This window comes from Sciurus carolinensis, chromosome 3, assembly GCF_902686445.1.
Source record: "Sciurus carolinensis chromosome 3, mSciCar1.2, whole genome shotgun sequence".
In the NCBI taxonomy this organism is placed as follows: Eukaryota; Metazoa; Chordata; class Mammalia; order Rodentia; family Sciuridae; genus Sciurus; species Sciurus carolinensis.
Window position 1 is genome coordinate 35,457,818 of NC_062215.1, and position 25,837 is coordinate 35,483,654.

Consider the following 25,837-nt stretch of genomic DNA (forward strand, 5'->3'; position numbering starts at 1 on the left):
GGTTATTGTTGAAACAAGGACTATTTTTCTTACTGCATATGCACTTTATGAGGAAAATTACTGTCAGATGCAGAGGATATTCCAAGTCAAAGACCACAAAACAACTTAATTTAACATAATTAGATCCACATACTTTTTTTTCCTTGCCTGATTAAAGAACCCTCAGAGTTCTTGGAATAATTCAGATTAATATGATTCTGAAGTACACAAATATGGTTAGAGAGATCATATGCTGTACAGATTTAATGATTGGGGCTAAATTTTAACAGTTCAAAATAATTTCCAGTAGAACTTTATAAAAATTAATTTTATGGTCACTAACTGAGGATCTTAGATCTTGATGTTTGCTGTTTAGAAATTCCAAATTACAGGGTGTATCCTAGAGCAAAATCATTTTAATAAGTTCTATTTGATTTGCCTACCTGTTAAACAGAGACAGGATTAGCAACACCAAACACTTATACCAAACACATATAAGATGCTGTTCTAATAGACATCAAGAAATTTAAAAGTTTCTGTTTCCAGATTGGACATATAGATAAATTAAGTGGTAATAATATTAACAGAAAGAAGGTATCAAAATAAGTATTAGGTGTTTAAAATATCCAACTACTAAAAGGTTATAGATAAGGTCAAACAAACTGACAGCAGAAGAGACAGGGCAGGATTTAAAACAGTAAAAAAATAAAACATGCCCAGCAGAATACTGGAATATTAAATCTTCACCTGAAATGCTCATCTTAAAATTTCCATATAAAAGAAACAAAAATTAATAGTAATTAAACTTAATAGTAAGCAATTTAGTAATGAATTAAGTAAGAAATTTTCAATGAATGGTGGAGATAAAACTGAAAGACAATTTACAGTTAATGGGCTCCCACTGGTCAAACATGGGACTTTTTGAGCACTAAAATAAATAATTCTGAAACAAATATAACTCATTGGAAAAAAGGAATCTATGAGAATAAAATGATATAATGATACACCAACCAAATGATCAATAATGGTACAAATCAAAATCATGCTCCTCTTGATAGGATGCAAAACCTCTGTGACATTGTCACCAAAGATGAGTAACCTGAATCTAACCATGAGGAAACATCAGACAAAAAACTGAAGCACAATCCACAAAATAAACAGGTCACAGTGTTCAAGTGTGCTGAAATCATGAATGGCAAATAATGAAGAACTGTTCTAAAATGAATTAAATTATTCCAAAATGAAGACAATTAAGTTTCTGAGCTAGAACCTTTTGCTAGTTATTGAGACAAGCGAAAAAGTCAAAGGAAGGGGGCTAGGGAGATAGCTCAGTCGGTAGAGTGCTTGCCTTGCAAGCACAAGGCCCTGGGTTCAATCCCCAGCACCCAAAAAAAAAAAAAAAGTCAAAGGAAGTTTGAAAATTAGATGGCAGAAATTTATTGATATTTTGATGATAATCTTATGGTTACGTGAAGAATGTTTTCATTTGCAGTAAATACATGTTCAAGCATAGAGGGTAACAGTGTTGACAACCTGCTTTTAAATGGTTCCAGGAAGAAAATGTGTCTAGATCTGTGAAAGACTCTAGGCATAAAAGAATCAATTAAGTTACAATTTATTTTTTTAAAGTATAACCCAATATTAGTGGGGACAGACAAGTAGACAACCAGTCAAAATGCAAACAAGAACTGTATTGGAGTATAAGTCAAGATGTCTAAGAAAGAATATTAAATGAGAAAAAAATTTTTAAAGAGAAGGATTAATTCTACCTAGATATGGAAAATAGTGAAATTGTCGTTAATATTCTTTTTGGATATACATGGCAGTAGAAGGCATTTTGATATATTATACATACATGGAGTATAATTTATTCTAGTTAGGATCCTATTTTGTGGTTGTACATGATGTGGGTTTCACAGGTCATGTATTCATGTATGAACATAGCAAAGTTATTCCACTGTCTTTCCTATTTCTATCCCCGCTCCCTTCCCTTTGTCTGATCATTCCCCTTTGTCTGATATACTGAACTTCTACTATTTTCCTTCACCCCACCCGCATTGTGTGTTAGCATCCATATATCAAGGACAACATTTGACCTTTGGTTTTGAGAGACTGGCTTATTTTACTTAGCATGATGGTCTTCAGATTCATCCATTTACTGACAAAAGTCATAAAGTCATTCTTTTTTATGGCTGAGTAATATTCCCTTGTGTATATATAGCACATTTTCTTCATCCATTCATCTGTTGAAAGGCACCTAGAATGGTTCCATAGCTTAGTTATTGTGAATTGAGCTGCTATAAACATTGATGTGGCCCCACCACTATAGTATGCTGATTTTAAGTCCTTTGGGAGTATACTGAGGAGTCAAGTGGTAGTTCCATTCCAAGTTTTCTGAGGAATCACCACACTGCTTTCCAGAGTGGTTGCACCAATTTACAGTCCCCCCCAGCAATGTATGAGTGAATCTTTTCCGCACATCTTTGCCGCCATTTATTGTTACTTATATTTCTTGATAATTGCCATTCTGACTGAAGTGAGATGAAATTTCAATGTAGTTTTAATTTGCATTTTTTAATTGCTAGAGATGTTGAACATTTTTTCATATATTTGTTGACTGTTTATATTGAGAAGAAATAGTGAAATTCTTGACATGAATGTTGAAAACTACAAATGTAAGTTATGATCCAACTGATGCACCTCTAACCCATTTTGTGTATATGTGGTGTCAGGGGGACTGGGGATCAGGGGTGTTCTACCACTGAGTTACACCCCAGACTTTTTCATTATTTATATTAAGACAAAATGTCTCTTAATTGCTGAAGTAGACCTCAAACTTGAGATATGCCTGCCCCAGTTTCTCTAGTGACTGGGATTTACAGGTATGTATCACCACTCCCAGCTTCTGAACTAAACTTTTAATAGAAGAAATGTTATTAACCTTAGCAGCAATTTAAAAAGCACTTCTTATAAGGTGTTTTGTGAAAGAAAAGATATAATAAACAGGTTTCACACTCATTTCTTCCAGATGGAAGAAACGAGGCATTAGTCAGGCATGGTGGTGCATACCTGTAATCCCAGTTACTTGGGATTAAGTCAGAAGGCTTGCAAGCTCTAGCTCAGCCTCAACAATTTATAGTATCTCTATGGAATATCCTGGGGTTCAAGACCCAGTACTACAAAGGGAGAGAGGAAGGAAGGAAGGATGCAAAGAGGGAGGAAGGCAGGCATTATATTTATGAGAAGGAAGGCAGGCACAGTATTTATGAGAAGTGGAATATTCCCATATTTGCCCATAAGTGAACTAAAATTTACACATAAACAATAATTTGCATGAGGGGAACATTAGAAGAAATGAGACCATACTGCATATGCCTAAAATTCCATTCTACAGATTCTTATCCAGGAACAGCTAGTATTAAAAGTTTGATGTCAAGAGTATAAAAAACTTAGTGCCAGAAACTAAGATTACCCAGATGATGGTAATTATTGCACAACATGGCAATGTGCTTAATTAACACAACTGAACTGTGTGTGCATTTAGAAATACATAAGATAGTACACTTTGTTACATACATTTTACCATGACATTTAAAAAAGGGGGGGGGGGGCTAAGATTTCTCAACTTTAACCTCAGGATACAATAACTGATTTGAAGAAAAAGATGCCAAAAAAAAGAAAAATGTATATTTTTTCATATCTATAGTCTCTTAAATTTCACATCTATAGTCTCTTCTGAATTACGGCATTATGAATAAAAATTAGAAAAAATGTACAGTAAAGGATAAGAATTCCAGATTTAAATATTTTAAAGCTGAAATACAGTTAGGACCATAAAAATGTAGAGATCCTAACAAGCAGTAAATTGGGGTTTTTCTTATAATATTAAGTGGCAATTAGAGCATATAGCTATTAAAAACTATCAATCTGTAAATGTTAGAACTCAAATCAGAAAGAATAATAAAATCACTGGTTTTTGTTTGTTTTGGATTTTTTTGGTACTAAGGATTGAAGCCAGGGGTGCTTTAGCACTGCGTTATATCTCCAGTCTCCTTTTTATTTATTTATTTATTTTTTTAGTCTCACTAAGTTGCTTAGGATGATGATAAATTGCCAAGATTGGCCTCAAACTTGAGATTCTCCTGCTTTAGCCTCCCAAGTCACTGGGATTACAGGCATGCACTAACTGCTGTGTCTGGCTAACTCTGTTCATAACAATGTAGTAGTATTATATAATAAAAAGGTCTGGGGATGAAACTCAGTGGTAGACTGCCCTGGGTTTCAATCCCTAGTACGGTGGTGGGTCGGGGGGCACCTATGTAAATTATGGAAGGGATCTGAAGAAGACACAACAGGTTACAATAAAGCAAAGCAGTTCCAGAAGCAAACACATTAATGGGTAACATTGATGCTTTTGCTCTGTATGCCTCAAGATTGAACAAAACTTACATTCAAAAAATTAAAACTATTTCCAAATGATATTTTTATGTATTACTTATAAAACAAAGATGATAGAAATAAAGTAAAACAATAAAAGCAAAGATTGAAAATTCATTACTATATTGAACAATGGTTTATAGTTCCTAGTCAAGGTAATAAGGTAGAAAAATAAAACTAAAAAAGCAAAAACTTCTTGCAATTTTCAGAAAATATATTTCACAAAGAAAATTTGCTAAAAACTATTTGATCTCATAAGAGAGTCTACCAAAGTAGGAAGATATGAATTTGATAGAAAACAGTAATATTTTGCCATACTAGTATTTTGCCATACTACAAATTTAATTCTAAATTGTAGTAATTCCTACATGCAAAAATTCTATAACATAAGAATGTTAATTCTAACAATATAAAATGTAATCTCAATGCAATCCATATAAAAAAATCTCCACAGGATTCTTTACATCAGTCAACAGAGTTACTCTAAACACAATAGCTAAGAAAGATTCAGAAAATGAACAGTGAATCATGTTATAAAGATAAAATAAATAAAACAGCATAATAATGACAGGTTTTATTTTTACTTTATCAAGAAAAATTTCTAAATATATTCAAAATGCTAAAATGCACATTAAATTTTTTTTAAATAAAATAAAATGTATCACCTTACAAAGATATCACTTATCTTCAATAATTATTAACATTTTATAAATTTTATTAAATCTCTCATTGTTTTGTCTTGACAGAATTTTAATGCAAATTAGCAATTTAATAACAACCAGAAATTTAATAACACTTGGTAAATATCAAATAATATCCAGTTGCTGAACAATATTCTCCAACTGTCTCAAAAACATCTTTTTACATTGTTCCCTACATTTTCTTTTCTCATTCATTTGTTGTATTATCTAAAGTATGCTCTGCTACTGCTAGATTATTTGAAATCAAATTTCAGATATTTCCATACCAATTGCAGTACTGCTGTATCACAAGAAATGAGGTTTTTTAACATTTTAAAATCATCTCATCATTTGTGTGAAAAGTATTTTTTCTGCCTTGGTTTGTGTGAAAAAGGATTCAGTGAGGTCCATGCTTTGTAATCAGATGATAGTCTCTGTATGCCTTAGTCTATAACAGTTCACCTTTCCCCTCCTAAACACCAACTTTTGTTTTCCTATTAAAGTTATTTGTTTTTAAAAGAGTTCACATTTATATTTTAGAACATTCTAGAACTGGCTAATTGTATTCTGATGGTGCTTTTTCCCTTGTCACACTATGTTCTTTAAAGTACTAATTATAGCTGAACATGGGGGAACATGCCTATAATGAGAGCAATTCAGAAGGCTAAGGCAATTTAGCAAGGCCTGAGCAACTTAGTAGGACCCTGTATCAAAATAAAAAATACAGAGGGCCGGGGATAAGGCTCAGTGGTGGAGCACCCCTGGGTTCAAGCACCAGTTCCCAAAAAAAAAAAAAAAAAAAAAAAAAAAAAAAATCTACTAAATATATCCAGAAGGTGATTTAGAAAGAGGTTTAATTTAAAAGGCTGGGTAACAATAAATCATAGATGATGTTGTAAATACCACATTGTATCATACTCGTTTAATATGTAACTGTTTCACTTTAGCAATGTAAGACTAACCAACTAAAACTAGACTGATGATTATCCGTTCATTTAAAAAAATCCTATTCTTCTACTTATTTTGTTGTAAGTCTTTCACTGAAAAACTTTCCCTCATTCAGTTACCTTATTAAACTGACACAATAAAATCAGGATAAATCCCAGATAACTTCTCTATATTTATCAATTTTCAGAATAGAAAGGAATAGGCTACTTACAGTAAAGTCCAATGCCTTTTTTTGTTGTCATTATATTTCATTTTGAACAGATTAATTTCTATATATTTAAGATATTTCATTCTATTATAGGCACTTACTTTGGTGAAACAGCACTTTAGGCTTTGAGAAAATAAGGAATATTCAATAAATCATATAGGATCATTCAACTATCTGCTAGAATGATAGTGGTGTACTGGTGAATGTACAGTCAACACCTTTATGAAACAAAAAGTTATTTGGCATTTTACTAAGGTAATATACAGTATCTATCAGCAATACTGATATTAAGATTATTAAATACATGTAAAACATGGTGCCTAAGACAACGCCCGGTGAAGTACACATATGGATGTCCATGGGCCATGCAAGCTTGCCCAGTTGTGAGTGTAAATGTTTAATCACCGGCTCTCTGAGGAAAATGATTAGCCAGCCCTGATTTGTACCATTTGACAATTTTCATGATGGATGATCTTTCACTACCATGGATGATCATGTCACCAACTGCAGGGGTGGTGACAGATGCAAAAAATTAGTTCTTAACAGCCATGGTGAAGAGACTGCATATATCCATATTCTTTAAGAAAATAAATTATTTTGTGTTTTGTCAATGTGTATTTATAGGTATATGCATGTACACATATGTATGTACATACTTAGATATGTAAACACAACCAAAATACATACTAAAAGGTCTGGAGAAAAAAACATCAAATGAATGATGTGTTTTCTCTGGAGTAAGAAACGGTAGAAGAGTGGAAGGAACAGGATAAGCTGACAAGCTGAAACACTGTTGCATCAAAATTCTTTTTTTTTAACTTTTTTTTTTTTTAATTTTGTATGTGGTGCTGAGGATCGAACCCAGTGCCTCATGCATGCTAGGCAAGTGCTCCACCACTGAGCCACAATCCCAGTCCTGCATCAAAATTCTTTTAATGTTCAGTCATAAGGTGGTCATCTATTGCTTATGTATTTGTTGGGCCAAAAGGGGAAATTTTTTCTTAACTTACTCTCATCCATTCTATTACAGAGAACAATACTTTCTCACAAATATTAAGCTTCAACATGAAAAAAAGCACCAACTAGATTAGATGTCGTATTACACACTGAAATCACCTTCTGAAAAAATGCACAATTTACCTTAGCTTCAGTTTCACCCCTGTGAAGAGTGTACAGATGGTGGACAGCACTTTGTGATGAGGACCAAGGATGTGTCAGAATTTGGAAGACGTGAAAGTCATGGCCAAGTGTGTCTGTTGTGACTAAAAGCATTCCTGGAAGACAAAAAAAAAAGATGGGGGGAGTAAAAATAAAAATTATTATGTATGTGGATAAAACACTTTCAAAAACTACTTGTAAATCTTAAATTATTACTAATAAAAAATAGCAAGGCCATAAAAATTTCCAAAATGAAAAATTAAAACATCTTTTTATTAGGAACATCCAACTTGGTGATATATCAGTAAAGCGACAGAGTATGAATATTAGATGTGCAGGCATTATGATTTTTCAATGTCACTGACTGAGAGAGTTTTTTGTTTTGTTTTGTTTTGGTTTGGCTTTTTATACTGGGTATTGAACCCAGGGGCCCTAAAACACTGAGCCACATCCCCAGGCTTTTTTTTGTATTTTATTTTGAAACAGGGTCTCACTAAGTTGCTTAGGTCCTCACTAAGTTGCTTAGGTCCTCACTAAATTGCCAAGGCTGGTTTTGAACTTGAGATCCTCCTGCCTCAGCCTCCTGAGAGACTGGGATTACAAGTGTGTGCCACCAAGCCCAGTCAAAGAAGTTTTAAAGGACCGAAATAATAGAATCCATAATCATTTCAAGAACAAGAATATGAAAATTACAATACCCATGGAACTAAAACTCAAATCTTTTTGCAATTTTATTCTGTATATTCACTTAACACACTAGTAACTTCCCACTTCATTAACCAGTTTAAAATTTGCCAGCTAGATATGGTACACACATGCAAATCTAGTGACTTTCAAGGTTGAGGTAGTAAGACTGCTTGAGCCCAGAAATCTGAGACCAGCCTGGGCAACATATCAAGACATGCTCTTGCCAAGCACAGTGTTGCACCCCTGTAATCCCAGTGACTCAGGAGGCTGAAGAAGGATTGCAAATTCCAGGCCAGCCTCAGTAATTTAATGAGATCCTGTCTCAAAATAAAATTTAAAAAGGACTGGGGATTAGTTCAGTGGCAGACCCTGGATTATATAGCCCTATTACAAGGAGAGGGGAGAGAGATTTGGATTTTGGAGCATTTCAAATTTGGAATTTCCAGATTAAGGATGCTCAGTTTACATTATTAAATTTTCTGATTTTGAACTTGGTTGATTTAAAATTTTTAAATATTTTTCTTGAATGAACTACTTTTAGAAATTGATGAACTGGCATATTTTAATATCTAAGGGTTTTACTTATGGTCACTTTTTCCTTGAGGATATTGACAATTTGTGGAGGGTTCTTCTCTCTTTTCCTCATGATCAGTCTGACGAGAACTTTTCAAGGCATCCCACTTTGGTTTCATGATTTTCTGGTTTTCTATTTTTAATTTCATTGATTTCTGCCTGTCTTTAGTATTTCCTTTACTCTCCTTAGTTCATTTTTTGTTCTTTTTTTCAAGTTTCTAAAGGCGTTCACTGTAAGTACGCAAGGTATAAAGTCCCCCCAAGACAGATTTTAATATGAGGCATTTTTATTTACATTCAGTTCTGAATATTTTCCAGAGACTATCACTTTTACTCATGGGTTATTTGAAGGTATGTTGTTTAGTTTTCAAATATTTGGGTATTTTTTCAGATAACATTATTGCTAGCACAATTTTATTTTAATAAGGAATTACTTGTTTGTTTTTTGGCTCAGAATATGATGTAGCTTGTAACAGTTACATATTCAACTGAACACCCAGAGTGCTCCGTAAGTATTAATTCAAGTTAATCATTAGTATTATTTGTATCTTTTTAATATCTTTATGATTATTTGGTTACTTTTTCCATTATTGAGTAATATTACTAAGTTAAATATTCAAAGCCCGGCATGGTGGTACACACCTGTAATCTCAGTAGCTTGGGAGGGTAAGGCAGGAAAATCACAAGTTCAAGTCCAGCCTCAGTAACTTGGCGAGGCACTAAGCAACTTAGAACCTGCCTCAAAAAGGGCAGGGTGGGGAGGGCTAAAGGGCTGGGGATGTAGCTCAGTGTTAAAGCCACCCTAGGTTCAATTCCCAGTACCAAAAAAAAAAAAAAGAAAAATCCAAATAAAATTGTAGATATGCTTTTTTTCCAACAGTTATTTCAGCTCAGAAAGTTTAAAGCTAGCTCAGAATATAGGTGGTGCACACCTATATTTCCAGCTACTCAGAGGATGAGGCAGAGGATCAAAAGTTCGAGGCCAGACTCAGCAACTTGATGAGATCCTATCTCAAAATAAAAAAATTAAAAGGGGTGGGAATGCAGATCAGTGGTAGGATGTCCCTGAGTTCAATCCCTAGTACCACACACACACACACACCAAAAAAAAAAAAAAAAAAAAAAAAAATTTTAGAGTTGGGCTGGGGATATAGCTCAGCTGGTTGAGTGCTTGCCTCTCAAGCACAAGGCCCTGGGTTCAAATCCCCAGCACTGCAAAAAAAAAAAAAAAAAAAATTAAAAAATTTTAGAGTTAACTTTCAAGAGTCACACACATTTAGCACATTTAGGATTGTTAGGAATTCTTGTCGAATCAATCCTATTAACATGAGGTCCTGTATTAATCCTGTTTGTTTTCCTTGCTCTGAATTCTACTTTTTCTGAGGTTAACATAACCATTAAAGCTTTGTTTTTATTGGTGCATACATAGCATATATTTTCCCTTCAGTTTATATGTATTGAGATGAATGTGTTTAAAATGAGTTATCTCTCACCCAACTCAAAATTCAACTCCAAATAGATCAAGGACCTAAGCATTAGACCAGAGACCCTGCACCTACTCAAAGAAAATACAGGCCCAACAGTCCATTATATTGGTGTAGGCACTTACTTCTTTAACAAGACTCCTAAAGCATAAGAAATAAAATCAACAATCAATAAATGGGACAGTGTCAAACTAACAGGCTTCTTCACAGCAAAGGAAATAAGACAATCAAGAAAGTGAAGGGAGAGCCTACAAAAGGGGAGAAAATCTTTGCCACCTGCACCTCAGATAGAGCACTAATCTCCAGGATATACGATGACCTCAAAAAACTTAACACCAAAAAAGCAAATAACCCAGTCAATAAATGGGTAAAGGAACTGAACAGAACTTCACAGAAGAAATATAAATGGACAACAAATACATGAAAAAAATGTTCAACATCTCTAGCAATTAAAAAAATGCAAATTAAAACTATAGTGAGATTTCATCTCGCTCCAGTCAGAATGGCAACAGTCAAGAATACAAACATCATAAATGTTGGCAAGAATATGGAGAAAAGGCACCCTCATACATTGCTGGTGGGACTGCAAATTGGTGCAACCACTTTGGAAAGCAGTATGGCGATTCCTCAGAAAACTTGGAATGGAACTACCACTTGACTCCTCAGTATACTCCCAAAGGATTTAAAATCAACATACTATAGAGTGGTGGGGCCACATCAATATTTATAGCAGCTCAATTCACAGTAGCTAAGCTATGGAACCAATCTAGGTGCCTTTCAACAGATGAATGGATGAAGAAAATGTGCTATATATACACAAGGGAATATTACTCAGCCATAAAAAAGAATGAATTTATAACTTTTGTCAGTAAATGGATAAATCTGAAGACCATCATGCTAAGTAAAATAAGCCAATCCCCCAAAACCAAAGGTCGAATGTTCTCCCTGATATGTGGATGCTAACACACAACGGGGGTGGGGAGGGGGAAAAGAGTAGAAGTTCAGTATATCAGACAAAGGGGAATGATCAGACAAAGGGAAGGGAGGGGGGAGAGTAATAGGAAAGACAGTGGAATGAATCAGATATAACTTTGCTATGTTCATATATGAATACGTGACCTGTGAAACTCCACATCATGTACATCCACAAGAATGGAATCCTAATTAGAATAAATTATACTCTATGAATGTATAATATGTCAAATTATACTCCACCGTCAGGTATATAACAGTAAAATAAAAATAGATCCAAATTTTTTAAAATAATAAAATGAGTCAAATAGTAGATAAATGCAGTCTTTTTCTTTTTCAATCCAGTCTGACTTTCAACTGGTATTTTTAGATCATTTGCATAGTATATCTATAGGTAGATTAGGAATTAGAGTCACCATTTGATTATTTTTAATATTCATTTTTTAATTACCAATGAGTTTGGGGACTCTAGATCTTTAGGTTACATATTAATGGGTTGTTCCACAGATTATATTACACATATCTAACTTTGTATGTCTGCTCCTTTGTATTTTGTGCAGATTTTACAAGTGTTTTCTTTAAGAAGGATGGTTTATTAGTTTACTCAGATTTTCAAGAAGTAGAGTCATGTTAGTTAACTTTCAAAACTTTTCCTTGTTGAGAAAAAAAGGCATGAAAGAATATTAAGAATATGTAAGGATATAAAGTAGTCATTTAATGAAAAGATGAAGTACATTTTGAGCTTGCTATTTCTGTAACTAAGGCATGACTCTGGTTACTAGGGTAAAATATCACATGACACTTTCCTGGTTATTTCAAAGAGAACACATTTTAGATGGTGAAAAGCATTATTTATCACCCTTAATTTAATAGCCTATTAACTATTACATATTCAATGATTTATTTATTAATTATGTACCAAGTTATGGTCATTTGACCAGTGACACATTTTATATTCTTCCATTGTTTTTATTCAAACAACAAATCATTTTGTATTTTTGAACAGTATCTTCCTGTCCCTCCTACTTTTTGCTGAGTCATTTATAACAGTTCTACCACTGTCCTCAGACTCCATCTCCTCACACACAAAAAATGATTTTCTGCATCTGATAATTTAATACAAAGATCATTCTGATAGGATAAGATGAACTAGGATTTATAATACATATATATTCCTTATATAACACGGACAAGCTTCCCTATAACTTCTTTTAAAATCATATTGACATTTTATTCAGAATGAGCATTCAAATAGAAGGCCTGACTTACCAAATCATCTATGTAATTGTTTTATGTATGAATTACATTCAAACACAAACACTTGTCAATATACTTCTAGATTTCTAAACAGACATTTATTTCTGCCTAGTAGTTATTAAGTAAAACCAATTCGAATTTTTCAGGAAAGAGTCCAGTGAAAACTTTAACCTATTGTCATCGTATCTCAAGTATTTTCTATTTCCACTACCATTCCATAATTAATGTGGTTTCTATAATCCACTAATGAGTTTTACATTTTTACAAAAGTCTTAAAATAATACAAAAAATTAAAAAAGCAGAGAGAAAAGGAAGAAACAGTTAGTATAGAGCTGCATATTCACGTGCTTTCTTCTAATTTACAATTTCCTCTTTTGCACACATTCTGTTGAGGAAATGGTAAGCTTTTTCTCTTTTCTAGAAAACAAGTTAAAAAGCAAATATACATAAAAGGAAAAATTCATACAGAGTAGACTGTGGCCTGAGACCTATTTATGCAGCATCAGAAGACTAAACCAGACTCTGGCCTGGCCATAAACTAAACCCACACCCCAAATGAGGTGCCAAGCCACAAAAAGCATTTGCGTCATCTGGGAATACAAGGAAAAGAAGGACTTCTAATTATAGGGCCTGGAAGCGGAAGCCTAGAGTGATTAGCTGTTTAGGCACTGCTGTATGTTTATCTGGAAGCTTCCTCTCCCTCGCTCTCAACCTCAGGTTTGATAGATGAGCGTTCGTGTTAGAGGGTGGAGACTGGAGCTGCTGATGGTACACGGCGTTCTCCCCAATCTGAGGTAGCTGGAGAATGAACATTAAGTCTTTTGTGGCCTCATAGGAACATAAGTCTTTTCAACTGGGCGTCAGCTGGTTAGACCAAAAAGCAAAATTAAAGAGTAGCAAAGCTGCACTGGGAATATGCAATAAAATCCTGGAAACATGAGGAGGTTTGTCTTTTTCCCATATCCTATTTATAACACCTGTCTAATTGTATGGTTCTTTATCATGTGCCCACATGTGAATCGGAAGACAAATTACCAGTTATTCACACTCTCTTCCAAAAAGAGAAATAAACACTGATAGGCTGGGTCAAACAAATATTTACAGGAATTCAGACTGCATCACTCATAAAAAAATTGTATATATTAGCAAAAATACTTGTAGCATACTACTTTCTAATCAATACTTTAACACATGCAAACTGACAAATTATTTATAAAGGTTTAAAGTCAAATTTGTAAACATAAATACAAGAATCTTCATACCAACAGAAATCTCTAACTCACTGAGGTTACATAAAACGGTTATAATATTATAGCCCATTAAAGTCTGATTATTAAAACTTTCCAATTGAATAAGAATGTTTAAAAATAATGACTTCAATATCCATATACAAAGCATCAATTTTTTGCTCAAAAATGCCAATAATCAAACTCATCAATGTGTTTTTCCACTTAAGGAGCCCAGAATATACTAAAATCTTTGTAATTTTACAATGTACTCGCCCCCCAGTGCTGGGGATCACACCAGGGACTTGTGCATATTATGTCAGGGTCACACCAGAGTTCTGCCACTGAGCTACACCACCAGACCCCACAATAAATCTTTATAAAACATGCTACATAACATCCTGTAAAAGGCAATGAAGTAAACACTACCAAATAAAATAGAGATGATTTATTTGGTCCTTTCCTAAAGTTCTATATGTCCATAACTAATATAAATTAAAATAAAGTAGGTAATATTGCCCTGATATGTTCCATGCACAAAAGTCTAAATCAGTGACACTTTTCTTATTCATGTACTTTATTAACTTTTATGCATCCTCTGAATTTTTAGCAGTTAGAAATGAAATGTCTTAATATTTTTTACTTAAATTCTTTTATTTCACTTTGAATGTAATTGTTGGGCTAAGGAAGTCATCTTTGGCCATATCCAGTGGATTTTAATATGAAGTATTACATTATTCATTATTTCCAATAGATTTATTTATGAAAATAGATATCTAGGAAAGTGATTCAGTATATTTCTTCTCATATGTCAAAATAAACAATCAATGCATTCATTTTAAATATTCAGTTTGATGACTCTAACAAGTATACAGACAGCTATGTACCTACTACTATAATTAAGGTTTTTTTTTAAAAATCAGAAAAATTTCCCTTGTGTCTACTTGTAGTCTGTCACCTCCTCCCCACTCACCTGGCTCCAACTGATTGGCTATCTGTCATAATGAATTAGTATTACCTGCTTTAGAATATAATGTAAATGTAATAATAGTATTTCCTGAACCTATTTGCTGTTAGTAACAGTACTTAATTCATTGATTTATAATAATATTGTTGCATTGTAAGAATAAACTGTAATTTACATATCTATTCCTCAGCAGTGTCCAGATTTTTAATATTGTGACTCAAACTGTTAAGAAGATTCAAGTACTAGTTTTTGTATGGATACATTTTTATTTCTCTAAGGTGATTATTTAGAAGTAGAATGACTGGGTTATATATTAAAATGTTTAACTTTATGAGAACCTGCCAACCAGGTGTGCCGATCCACAACCTGTATTCCCAACTATCCATAAGTTGAGCCAAGAGGATTCCAAATTCGAGACCAGCCCAGTATATGTAACAAAAACCTGACTCAAAAAAAATTTTAAAGGATGGAGATGTAGCTCAGTGGCAAAGTTTATACCTAGCAGGTACAGGGTCCTGGGTTCAATCCTCTGTATCCAAACAACAACCACTCCCCCTCCCCGAAAAGAATAAAGAAACTAGAAACTGTCAACACTATTTTCCAACGTGGCTGTATCATCTTACATTTACACATTTGGTATTGTCTGTTTTTTCAAATTTTAATCTTTCAAAGGGCATTTTATACTTTCTCATGGTTTTAATTTGCCATATTCCTTGGTGATCAGAGAAGCTGATAAGTTTTACATGTGCTTACTGGCTGTTTGAATATTATCTGTGATATGGCTGTTCAAATGTTTTGCACATTCATAATTGGATTTACTTTTACATAACTATCACAAACTTGTTTATTATTTGCAGTGCTAGAGATTAAACCCAGCAATGGTTTAATTAAACCATGACCCTCTGCTTTTTTTTTTTTTTTTTTAATTTTGAGACAGAATATCCCTAAGTTGCCTGGGCTGGCCTCAAACTTGTGATTCTCTTGCCTCAGTCTCCCAAAGAGCTGGCTTTTACAGGCATGTGCCACCAGGTCCAGCTGAAGACTTTTAATTTTGATGAATAATTCTATGATATGTGGTTTTGGAGTCCTAAGAAATGTTTCTGCATTTCAATGTCACAAGAATACAATTCTGATTTCTTTTTGAAGTTCAATACTTTAGATTTTTATATTACATCGATTGTCCATGTTGACTTAATTTGTGTGTGTGTGTGTGTGTTGTTAAGTAAAGGTTCATTTTTTCCCCCAAAAGTATATCCCAGTTGTTCCAGCACCACTTGCTAGGAATACCCTTGCCCTATTGAATTCCTTGACACTTTTCTCAAAAAATCAAATGACTAAGTCTGATCCATTTCTCTATTCTATTTCATTGTATTGATCTGTCTATATTTAAACTCCAAAGATTTCTTATTAATGAAGCTGTAGATTGAGTCAGAAATGCAGGTACTGCAAGTTGCCAAAATTTGCCCATCTTTTTCAAGATTGATTTGGCTACTTTTAGCTCCTTTGAAATTTCATAGAAATGTAGAATTAGCTTGTGTTGATTACTTTTGGTTTAAACAAGTCACTTTAAATAAATTTAGCCATTAGTAAATAGTAATAATACCAAAAACATTAGTAGCATAGCATGGCAAAAAGTGATGAAAGATTTTTATGAAAATAGGCTTTACTATCATAACTTAATGATTTTTTTCTTGTTCTCACATAATAAAGTAGAGGTTCCCTGCAACGGTAAAAATTGCAAAAATGTTAAATTACTTAGATAAAGAAAGAGAAGTGGTAAGATAAGAAAGTATGGTTTGAGAAGATTAATTTGACTCATAACTTTACTCAGGAAAACAACAAGTGATAAACTTTCTTAATTTGATATCTTAAAAGAACCTTAGAAACAACATGCTTGATTTCAATGAACAGATGTGATAAGTGAAATCCACAAACTAGGAAATATAAATTTAGAAGTCTAAAGATAAAAGTGCTTGTGTTTTGTATACATATATATACAGATATATGTATGTATGTTTGATATATATACATATATATATATAGATATCACAATGCTAGTATTTAAGATCTATTTATACTACAATATTAGACAAAACTGACCTCAAGGAAAATATACAGAAATATGCACTCACCTAATTCAAAATTAATATCACAGATAACAATTGGTCAAAGTTCACATTAAAGCACACTCTGAATACATGTTTACAGGAATTTGATACAAAGAATGAACAATAAAGTAAAATACCAAGAACAGCATGATAAAGGAAACAGAAATAAGAGGATACAATGCATACCATTTTGTTTTGTGCACATTTTTAGTGGTGGAAATATAAAATGTTATTGGAAAGGTAAATTTCCAGAGACATGTAAAATAGATATTTTAAACTTCCTGGATATTGCATACAGAGAAGGGTGTGTGTGTGTGTGTGTGTAAATTCACCAGTTATACACTTAAAATTTTTGCAATTTAAATTATATACACTACACTTTGATAAAAATAAATAAAAATGAAAATACAGGAGAGGGATGAACCAACAAGATAAACTTGATGGTTGAACATACAGTGAATGGAGAAAGGGAAAAGACATGATGCTAAGCAGATCAGTTAGAAAGTTAAAACACTAGAACAGTCACTCTACTCACGGAGGGAAGAATGAATGACAATGACCCAAACACAGCAGAGAGGGAGAGGATGAAAGAGACAGATATACAGCAAGGGGTCCAAAAAAAAGAGGTCAATGCATCTCAGAAGTGCCCCTTGGACATATGGGTGTTCAAAACACCAAGAACCAGGCATTCCACAGGTATGTATATACAGGAAAAGATAACAAACAAACCAGAGTTTTAGTCCAGGAGTTCAGAAACTAAGTAGCCAACAATGATTAGACAAAAGATAAAAATTTCAAAAATACTTACCATGTATTCTATTCCAATTTGTACCTCAGTTAACACATTTTATGTATATGAGCAAATGTGTGAAATATTAGCAAATTAACACAAGTTTCTAGATATTAGGTTTGATTACTCACATGATCATTATCAATGCATGATTATATGAGTAAGTTTCAGAAAGAGTATATGTAAGAATAAAAGAATAGCCAGGTACAGAGAGGGGCACACCTGTAATACCAGCTACTAGGGAGGACAAGCCAAGAGGTATCCAAGTTCAAGACCAGCCTCAGCAACTTGGTGAAATCCTGTCTCAAAATAAAATTTTTTAAAGTCTGGGGATGTAGCTCAAAGATAGAAAGTTTGTCTAGCATGTGTGAGACCCTGGGTTCAATCCCCAGAACTGCAAAACAAATAAGTAAAACAAAACAAAAAGAGAATATAAGAATAATGGCTGATATATGAAACAAAATCACTGAGTGGGCACGTATTTTATATCCAACTAAATCTTAGAAAAAAGCAACAAAAGGAAAAAGAATGAAGTTAGTTCATTTTTAATCATTTCTTTATACTTCTAGAACGTAAAGATTATACTCAATTCTGAATTCTAATTAATATACACAACTTCTACTTTCTTAGCATTCTAGGTATCATCCTTTATATACTTCAGATACATAGTAGAATTAATCATACTTTTCATTTCATCCTATTAAGGAGTCCCTTTCTCTTACTGTTTTCGTATTTATATTCTGGTCCTCTATCCCTGCTCCTACTAGACATCCCACACCTTTTCCCACCTACGCACACACCCTATTGTACATAATAAATTTCCCTTGAAATGTGTGTGTCCTTGAAAAATATTTGAACTGTTTTCAGAGTAACATTCAAAATACTTACTGTTTGACAAGAAAATAACCAATCTGAGTGAGAATAGTGAAAAGCCTCATGCTAAGGAAGGGCAAGGGCATCACAGAGAAGCAGCCAGGTGAAGTGACATGTATTGAACCTTCAGTGTTTTTCACAACCAGTAAGGCCTTGGCTTTTCTGCATGTACTTGCTTGACCACATTTATGCTTTTTCACCTTTTTTAAAAAGGTTTATTTAGGCTTGTATTTGATTAGGTATTTATGTTATATCTGTTTTAGGTAGCTATATTATTATAGGTGTGTATATGTGTGAGATATAGATAGCTATCCTATTATATGCACATTTATAAGAATATAGCTATCTACAACAGAGATAACATACTTAAAAATAAATGTGTATATACTGTATTTACTCCACAATTCTCCATAGTATTCCAATATATGCATTCACATATATCACCAATTCACTGAGTATTAATTGAACACATCTGCTCAATCAAGTGGGCACACAGTGGTGGTAGTAGTGATGAGGAAGGGGCAGGGTTCCTCACTTATTGGTGGAAACTGAGGACCCAGGAACACATTAGTACTTTCATGGAACTTACATATTTTTGCTTCTGTAAGCCCTCCTTCCCCTAAAAAAATTTATATTTATATTTTATCACTTTCATTTTATCACTTCATTCCATTAAGATGAAACTTTACCCTTTTGTTGTTATTGTTTTTAAAATAAATAAAACATGGTGGAGCCCTAAGAGTATTGTGAGCCCGATGCACTGTACCTACTATGTCTAAAAGGAAGTCATCCTGCACATTTTTCTCTAACTATAAAAGATACCACCTTACAAGATGATGAAACTAGAGAGAAAATACAGACCTAGAATGGAAACATCTCCTTCTGTGGGAAAAAAGGGCAAAAAAAATCTCAAAGCTGCCTTTGCATTAACAGTACAGTATTAGAGGCTAGTGGTAATAAACCAGAAGCTATCAGATGAAAAATCTCAAGGCACATTACTCTACAAAGCTGTGAGGTATTACAGATGTTAACAAAAATCAAGACAAGGTATTTTTATGCCTTGCTGCAAACAATGGGAACAACTTTTATGAAAAGAAAATTGCAATTTAAACTTCTTTAACAATTAACTCCAAACCACCATAACCTTTAAATATGCAGCATTAAGTAACCAGAGGAATTTCAGTTCTGTTAAATACACAGTCAGGCATCCAAAGGGGTACATGTTTATTCTGTTTTACTTGAGATTCAACATTCATTTTGCTCTTATTAATGGATGGAAAAGCAATTTCCCTGCCAAGAAGGGGTAATTATTTACAATGTAGATGTGTTGTACTTCACAGCTCTCAGGAGCTCAGCTGGCAGAAGTAATGCCTCTGGAAAGCAGATCAATAATTTAATGAATTAAATACATCCAGGTCTGTTTTAGAAATGTCAATCTTATTGCCAAGAATTGAAGATTTCTTCCTCTTTTTTCAATTTCTAATTTAATAAAGAATACTTCTCTTTTATGATGTCCAAACTATTATTCTTGTTTCTCAAATAAAGTGGTTTCCACAGATATTTTATATTAATATCTATTATATATTCCAATATTATCTGTGATATATATATATATATATATATGTACTTAATTTAACATATCATCATGGATGACCCCCATAATTCAGAGAGGGAGACAAATCTTACTGAAACCACAATTTAGAAATGAGTTGGTTTTATTCAATAAATGAATAATTACAAAAAAAATTTGATCTCTGCCCTGCTAGAGTTTTTTCAAAATCATGACAATTTCAGTGAAGTTAATTAGTGCAATTATTCAATGCAAATTTATGCAATATGAAGCATGTGAACATTACTTGACCTAATAACTAAGGACAAAATAAAAAGCTTACTTCTACACATTGAAGAACACATTGAAGGAATACTCTAATTGGTGTTAATAAATATGAAACAGGGACAAAGGAGGTTAATAATAGTAAAAACACCCAGTGACAAACTGCTGGGCTCAGTAGCATGTACCTATAATTCCAGTTACTCGGGAGGCTGAGGCAAGAGGATTGCAAGTTTGAAGCCAGTCTATACAATTTAGGGAGATCCTGTCTCAAAATAAATAATAAAAAGGGCTGGGGGTATAGCTCAGTGGCACAGTACTGAAAGAAATAATTATAGGAAAAAAAAAAACGACTAATATTTATGGAGTCACATAATATGTTATGTGTTATTTTAGATAACATTCTTTGCCCTCATTTTACTGATGAAGAAAATGAAGCATTGAGCACGGGCCAAGCAGATTTATTAACTTCCCAACTTAAGCGGAAAAGTGAGGGAGGAAGAGGGACATAACATTTTACATAGGGTCAAGGAAGTTTTCTCAAATGATATTTAGGACTGAACTTAAATGACCAGTAAGAGTTAGCCACGCAAAAGAGAATTTCAGTCAGAGGACAAATAATACAATATTTAAGGAGTTAAAATATATCTTACATGGGCTGAGGATGTAGCTCAGTGGTAGAATATCTGCCTACCAATCATGAGGACTTGGGATGGATATGAAGACACACATGTACACAGAAGCTAGATATGGGGAGGAAAATGTGGGAGACCAGGTTGAAAGAGTAAATGGCACCAGGCTATAACAGGTTTGGACAATATACTCACAGCAATAAGGAGTCTACTGAAGAAGGAAATATCATTACATTTCTTACAAAATGTTTTATTATCTTAAAATGGAAGTAAACATGAAGTATAATACAAGAACAATAGTTAAATAAACTACCTTAAATTTGGGATGTCAAGTGATTTTTTTTTCAAGACTGAGAGTAATTGAATGATTATCATTTGTATTGTTATGTACTGAAAGTTTGTATTCCCATCCTTGCCAAAATTCATCCGTTGAAGCCCTAGCCCCCAGCATGGATACATTCAGAAAGGATCTGAGGATGTAATTATGGTTAAATGCTCTCTCCTTCTCTCTCTCCCCCGACCCCACAAACACACACAGAGGAAAGACCATTGAAGGACACAGCAAGAAGGGAGCTGTCTACAATACAGGAAGAAATCACTCCCCCAGTGACTGCTTTATAAATTTTATTTTGGGGAAATAAAATGTTTTGGAACTAGATAGGGTTAATGACCATTATTGTATAATATTATGACTATAAAAATGCCACCAAATTACACACTTTAAATTAGTTATTATTATTTGTGAATTTTGCTTCAATTAAAAAAAGGGAATAAGATTCTAAAATAGTAAGATAATGGGGAACAACTTAAAACTTTTTGAGATGGGAAGTGATAATTCTTGACACTTAAGAAGATATTTCTGCCAGAGCATAAAAAATTGATTAAGTGCAGAAAGAACAATAGAGGGAAAGGAGCAGGGGGTAAAGGGACAGAAGGGAAAGAAAAGGAACAGAATTAGAGTAACATATATTCCATGCTTTTATAATTATGTCAAAATAAATTCAGCAGTGTCATGTGTAACCTAAAAGAACCAATTTTTTTAAAAGTTCATTAGGGAAGGAAGCTATTTCATTCATAGGCAGTGACCAGCCTTTTATGATATAGTTTAGGATAATGAAAGTGGTATTTTGTGTGTGGAATTGGGAGAACGGAATTAAAAATAGGAATGAAACTTTCTAATATATATAAATTTGGTTTTTAAAAAAGGGGTGGGAGGGGGTAGGGATGGAAAAACAGTAGAATGAAACAGACAATATTACCCTATATATTTGTATGATTACATGAATGGCGTAAATATACATTGTGTACAACCATAGAAATGAAAAGTTGTACCCCATTTGTGTACAATGAATCAAATGTGTCTGTAAAAATAAAAATTATTTTAATAAAAAATAAATTAATAAAAAATAAAGTAAAAAAAAAAAAAAAGAAATCACTCCTCCAAATCTGAATTGTTCAGAACTATGATTGCGGACTTAAAGACTTCAGAACTGTTGGGAGGTCCATGGGGCGGGGAATGTCTGCTATTCAGGTCAACTAGTCAATGGTTTGCTGTAAGGCAGCTCAAGCTGGCTACTGTTGTTGCTTTATGATGAAAACATATTGGAAAAAATAACAAAACCACGGTTTAAAAATCCCATATGAAAGTTCAGCACAAAATGAAGGAGGAAGAGAAGGAGAGAAGTAGGGAAAGGAAAGAAAGGAGCTCTCACCTCTGGAAGAATAGCATGAAAAAGAATCCAGGATGGTTTAGAGTAGGAAGAATTCAGTACTCCCTCCTTCCCTTCATCCCTCCCTCCCTTCTTCCTTCCTTTCCTTTTGGTGGGGATTAAATCTAGCAGTGCTCTACTACTGAGCTACATCCCCCCAGACCTTTTTTTGTTTTGTTTTAACTTTTATTTACATTCAAGATTTAGAGTAGAAGGGACAAGGGTACTTACTCATGTTTGGATGCACAAAGTATTACATGATGTGTATTATTTTGCACATTTATAGATCTTATCAATAATCCCTTAAATTCTTTAAAAGCCCTTAAATTCTTTTTTAAAATTTTTATTTATCTGTATAGGCTGTGTTTCGATTCATTGCACACAAATGGGTACAACTTTTCATTTCTATGGTTATACACCATGCAGATTCACACCATTCATGTAATCATACATGTACATAGGGTAATGATATCTGTCTCATTCCACTATCTTTAGACCTTTTTTTGAAATACTGAGACAAGGTCTTGCTGAGTTGCTCAAGCTGGTCTCAAAAATGGTTCAGCAGCAATCATAAATCCATGGAGGAGAAAAGGAACCACAACCCAAACCTGACATGACTGACAACTCAAAATGGATGACAGATTTCAAAGTGAACTCTAAAACTATGAGAAGAATACATAGGAGAAAAATCTTCAGGCCCCAGATTGTTGAACACCTTTTAGTCTTGACAACAAAAACATGATCCATAAAAGAAAAAATAAATTAGATTTAGCGAACAGTTAAAATATTTTTGTTTCTGAGAAAAATCCAGGTAAGAGGACAAAAAGACAAATTTCTCACTGGAAGAAAATATTTTCAAATCATTCATATATGTGTGTGTGTAAATATCAGAGGACCTATACAGAGAATAACATAAAATTTAAAAATAGCAAGAATATCAAATTCTGGTGAAGATTCAGAGAAACCATGTTCAAACCATTAAAAGTAAATATGAAAACACATCTGAGAGTATTGATAAAGACATAATGTTATAAAAAAAGAAAAAAATTCTAGAGTTGGAAAGCATAATAACCTAAATCAAACAATTCTCTAAAAGGCCTCAAATAGCAGAATTAAACCAACACAGGACAGAAAAAAAAGTGAAGAAAAATGAACAGACCATCTGAAACCTGTGGACACTATGAAGGGTACACAAAACCACAAGGAAGTGGACTCCCATAAGAAAAAGATCGACACAGAAGTAGAAAGAATGTTTTAAGAAATAGCTAAAAAGTCCCAAATTTGATGAAAAATACTGTCATGGACAATTATGCATAATATTATAATAGTAGATATATGTCTTATATATTTGTCAAGACCACACCATGAGTGAACTCTAACTGTGGACAGTGGAAGATAATCATGTGTCAAGATGGGTTAACCCACTGTCCTAACAAATGCTCCACAGAGGTGCAGAATCTGATGATGAGAAAACTGTACATGTGGGTAAAGCAGTTAGATTGAAGTTATATGGAAACTGCATTTTTGCTCAATCTTGCTATAAACCTAAAACTTCTCCAGAAAATAAAGCTCAGTACTTTAACAAAAAAAGTTCTCAAGAAAATATTACTCATTTTCTCCCTAAATAACTGAAAGTAACAGATTTACACCACCCATACTGAATCTACCAAGATCTAAGCAAGGGGGCCAATCTGGCACTTTTAAAAGAATCATAAATACTACCATTAAAATGTTTGTTTTAATTCTGAGCTCAGAGTCACAGCTAATAAACAAGAATGGGAATGAGAAATTGAAAAACAAACTGAATACAGCTGCTGAACTACAAGTTTCACAACTTTATTTAATGGCATCCCTTAATTTCTTTTCTGAATAGGTCCTATACAAGACAAAACCGCATGCCACCCAACTAATTCACATTTTCTCCTTACTTCATTTTGCAGTGTTAATCCATCATGTACATTTTATAGTATTTTTAACATTTTCCAGAAGGTGGCCACAGGTGTAGTTTGTCCCTGATTTTTGTTGTCCAGGACATTTTTTATAACACTGTCTTCCAAAAATATGTCTCTTTTTAAAAGCACATTAAATGTATCTGTACTATATTCTTTAGTATAATAGTAGTACATAGTGGTAAACCAGCTTAAGAAATGTTAGCATTTAAAACAAAAACAATCAACTTTTTGTTGTTTGTTTATATAAATGTCCGTAAACTTGTAAAGAATATTCTAAAAAGCACTATTGTTGTTATTACCACATTACATACCCCATGAAAATGCCATTTACCAATGTAAATGTAAATGTCAAGAAGAATTAGAGCGTTAGCATAGTTAAAACACGTAGGTATAAATAAATTTGGAAACATACGGTACTAGACTATGTTACTGGAAGATCTATAAGCTACATTTCAAATTATCCAAATTAAAGTAAAAATCTCTAAGTACTGCATTAAGGCCAACTTAAATTGCATACCTTTGTACAAAATACCAATTAATAAAAGTTCTGAACCTTATACAATAAATATAATTCAGTCAGTGAGAAAAAAATACTTAATTTTATAATATCACATTCCTTGATCACCTTAGTAAATTTATAGGGGAGAACTTAAATAGAAAGTGATACAAAATACATGGATTTCTCTCTCAAAAACATTTTAAAAACTGTAATGGACAAAAAAAATCACAATTACTAAGATGTCCATGCATTTGCAATAGGCAACATGGCCTCCTTGCTAAGACATATCATATATGAAAATATATCTCAATCCAAGAAAGTAAAGTAGAATGAGAAATTAAATAAGAAAAATAAGATGCCAATTAATGATATGAGCTAAGAGGAGTCGTGACAAAACCCTGTGGCTCTTTGTAACAAACTAGATATAGCACTTGCTTAAAAAGAATACAACTTAAGATTTCCAAATAATTGATAATTGAGTATTTTCATATACTTGCTCCTGATCAAGCAATACTAATTCATTATTTTGAACAGCAAAAATACTCAAAGCTAAATACAATTCAGATGAGTTGCAAGCAACTGAATAAAAACCTCTATTTACCAGCTCTTAATAAGCATTATGCAAAGCAAACGTGAATGATTTCTGAGTTATAAATCCTCCACTTACCACAGATGTTTAAATTTATAAGACTAAAATGTTGCAGAAACACATATTGAACAACCTATCTCCTACACAACAAATTCATGAGTCCATAGTAAAAAATGTACTTTATAAAATATTTCAAATGTACCCCATTTTCTCTTCCTCACTCATTCAACCAGTAGTTACTTATATAAAGGCATAGAATAATGATTTCCTAGCTAATT

General features: G+C 33.2%; 1 protein-coding gene across 8 annotated transcripts in view; it reads right to left on the bottom strand.

Annotated features, from left to right (window-relative positions):
- Bcas3 (BCAS3 microtubule associated cell migration factor) overlaps positions 1-25,837 on the bottom strand; it is a 564,794-nt gene that overhangs the window by 362,356 nt on the left and 176,601 nt on the right. For all 8 annotated transcript variants that reach the window (XM_047542954.1, XM_047542958.1, XM_047542956.1 and 5 more), the window contains exon 14: positions 7,393-7,526. In XM_047542954.1, the coding sequence (XP_047398910.1) occupies positions 7,393-7,526 (134 nt within the window). The remainder of the gene's footprint in view (positions 1-7,392; positions 7,527-25,837) is intronic.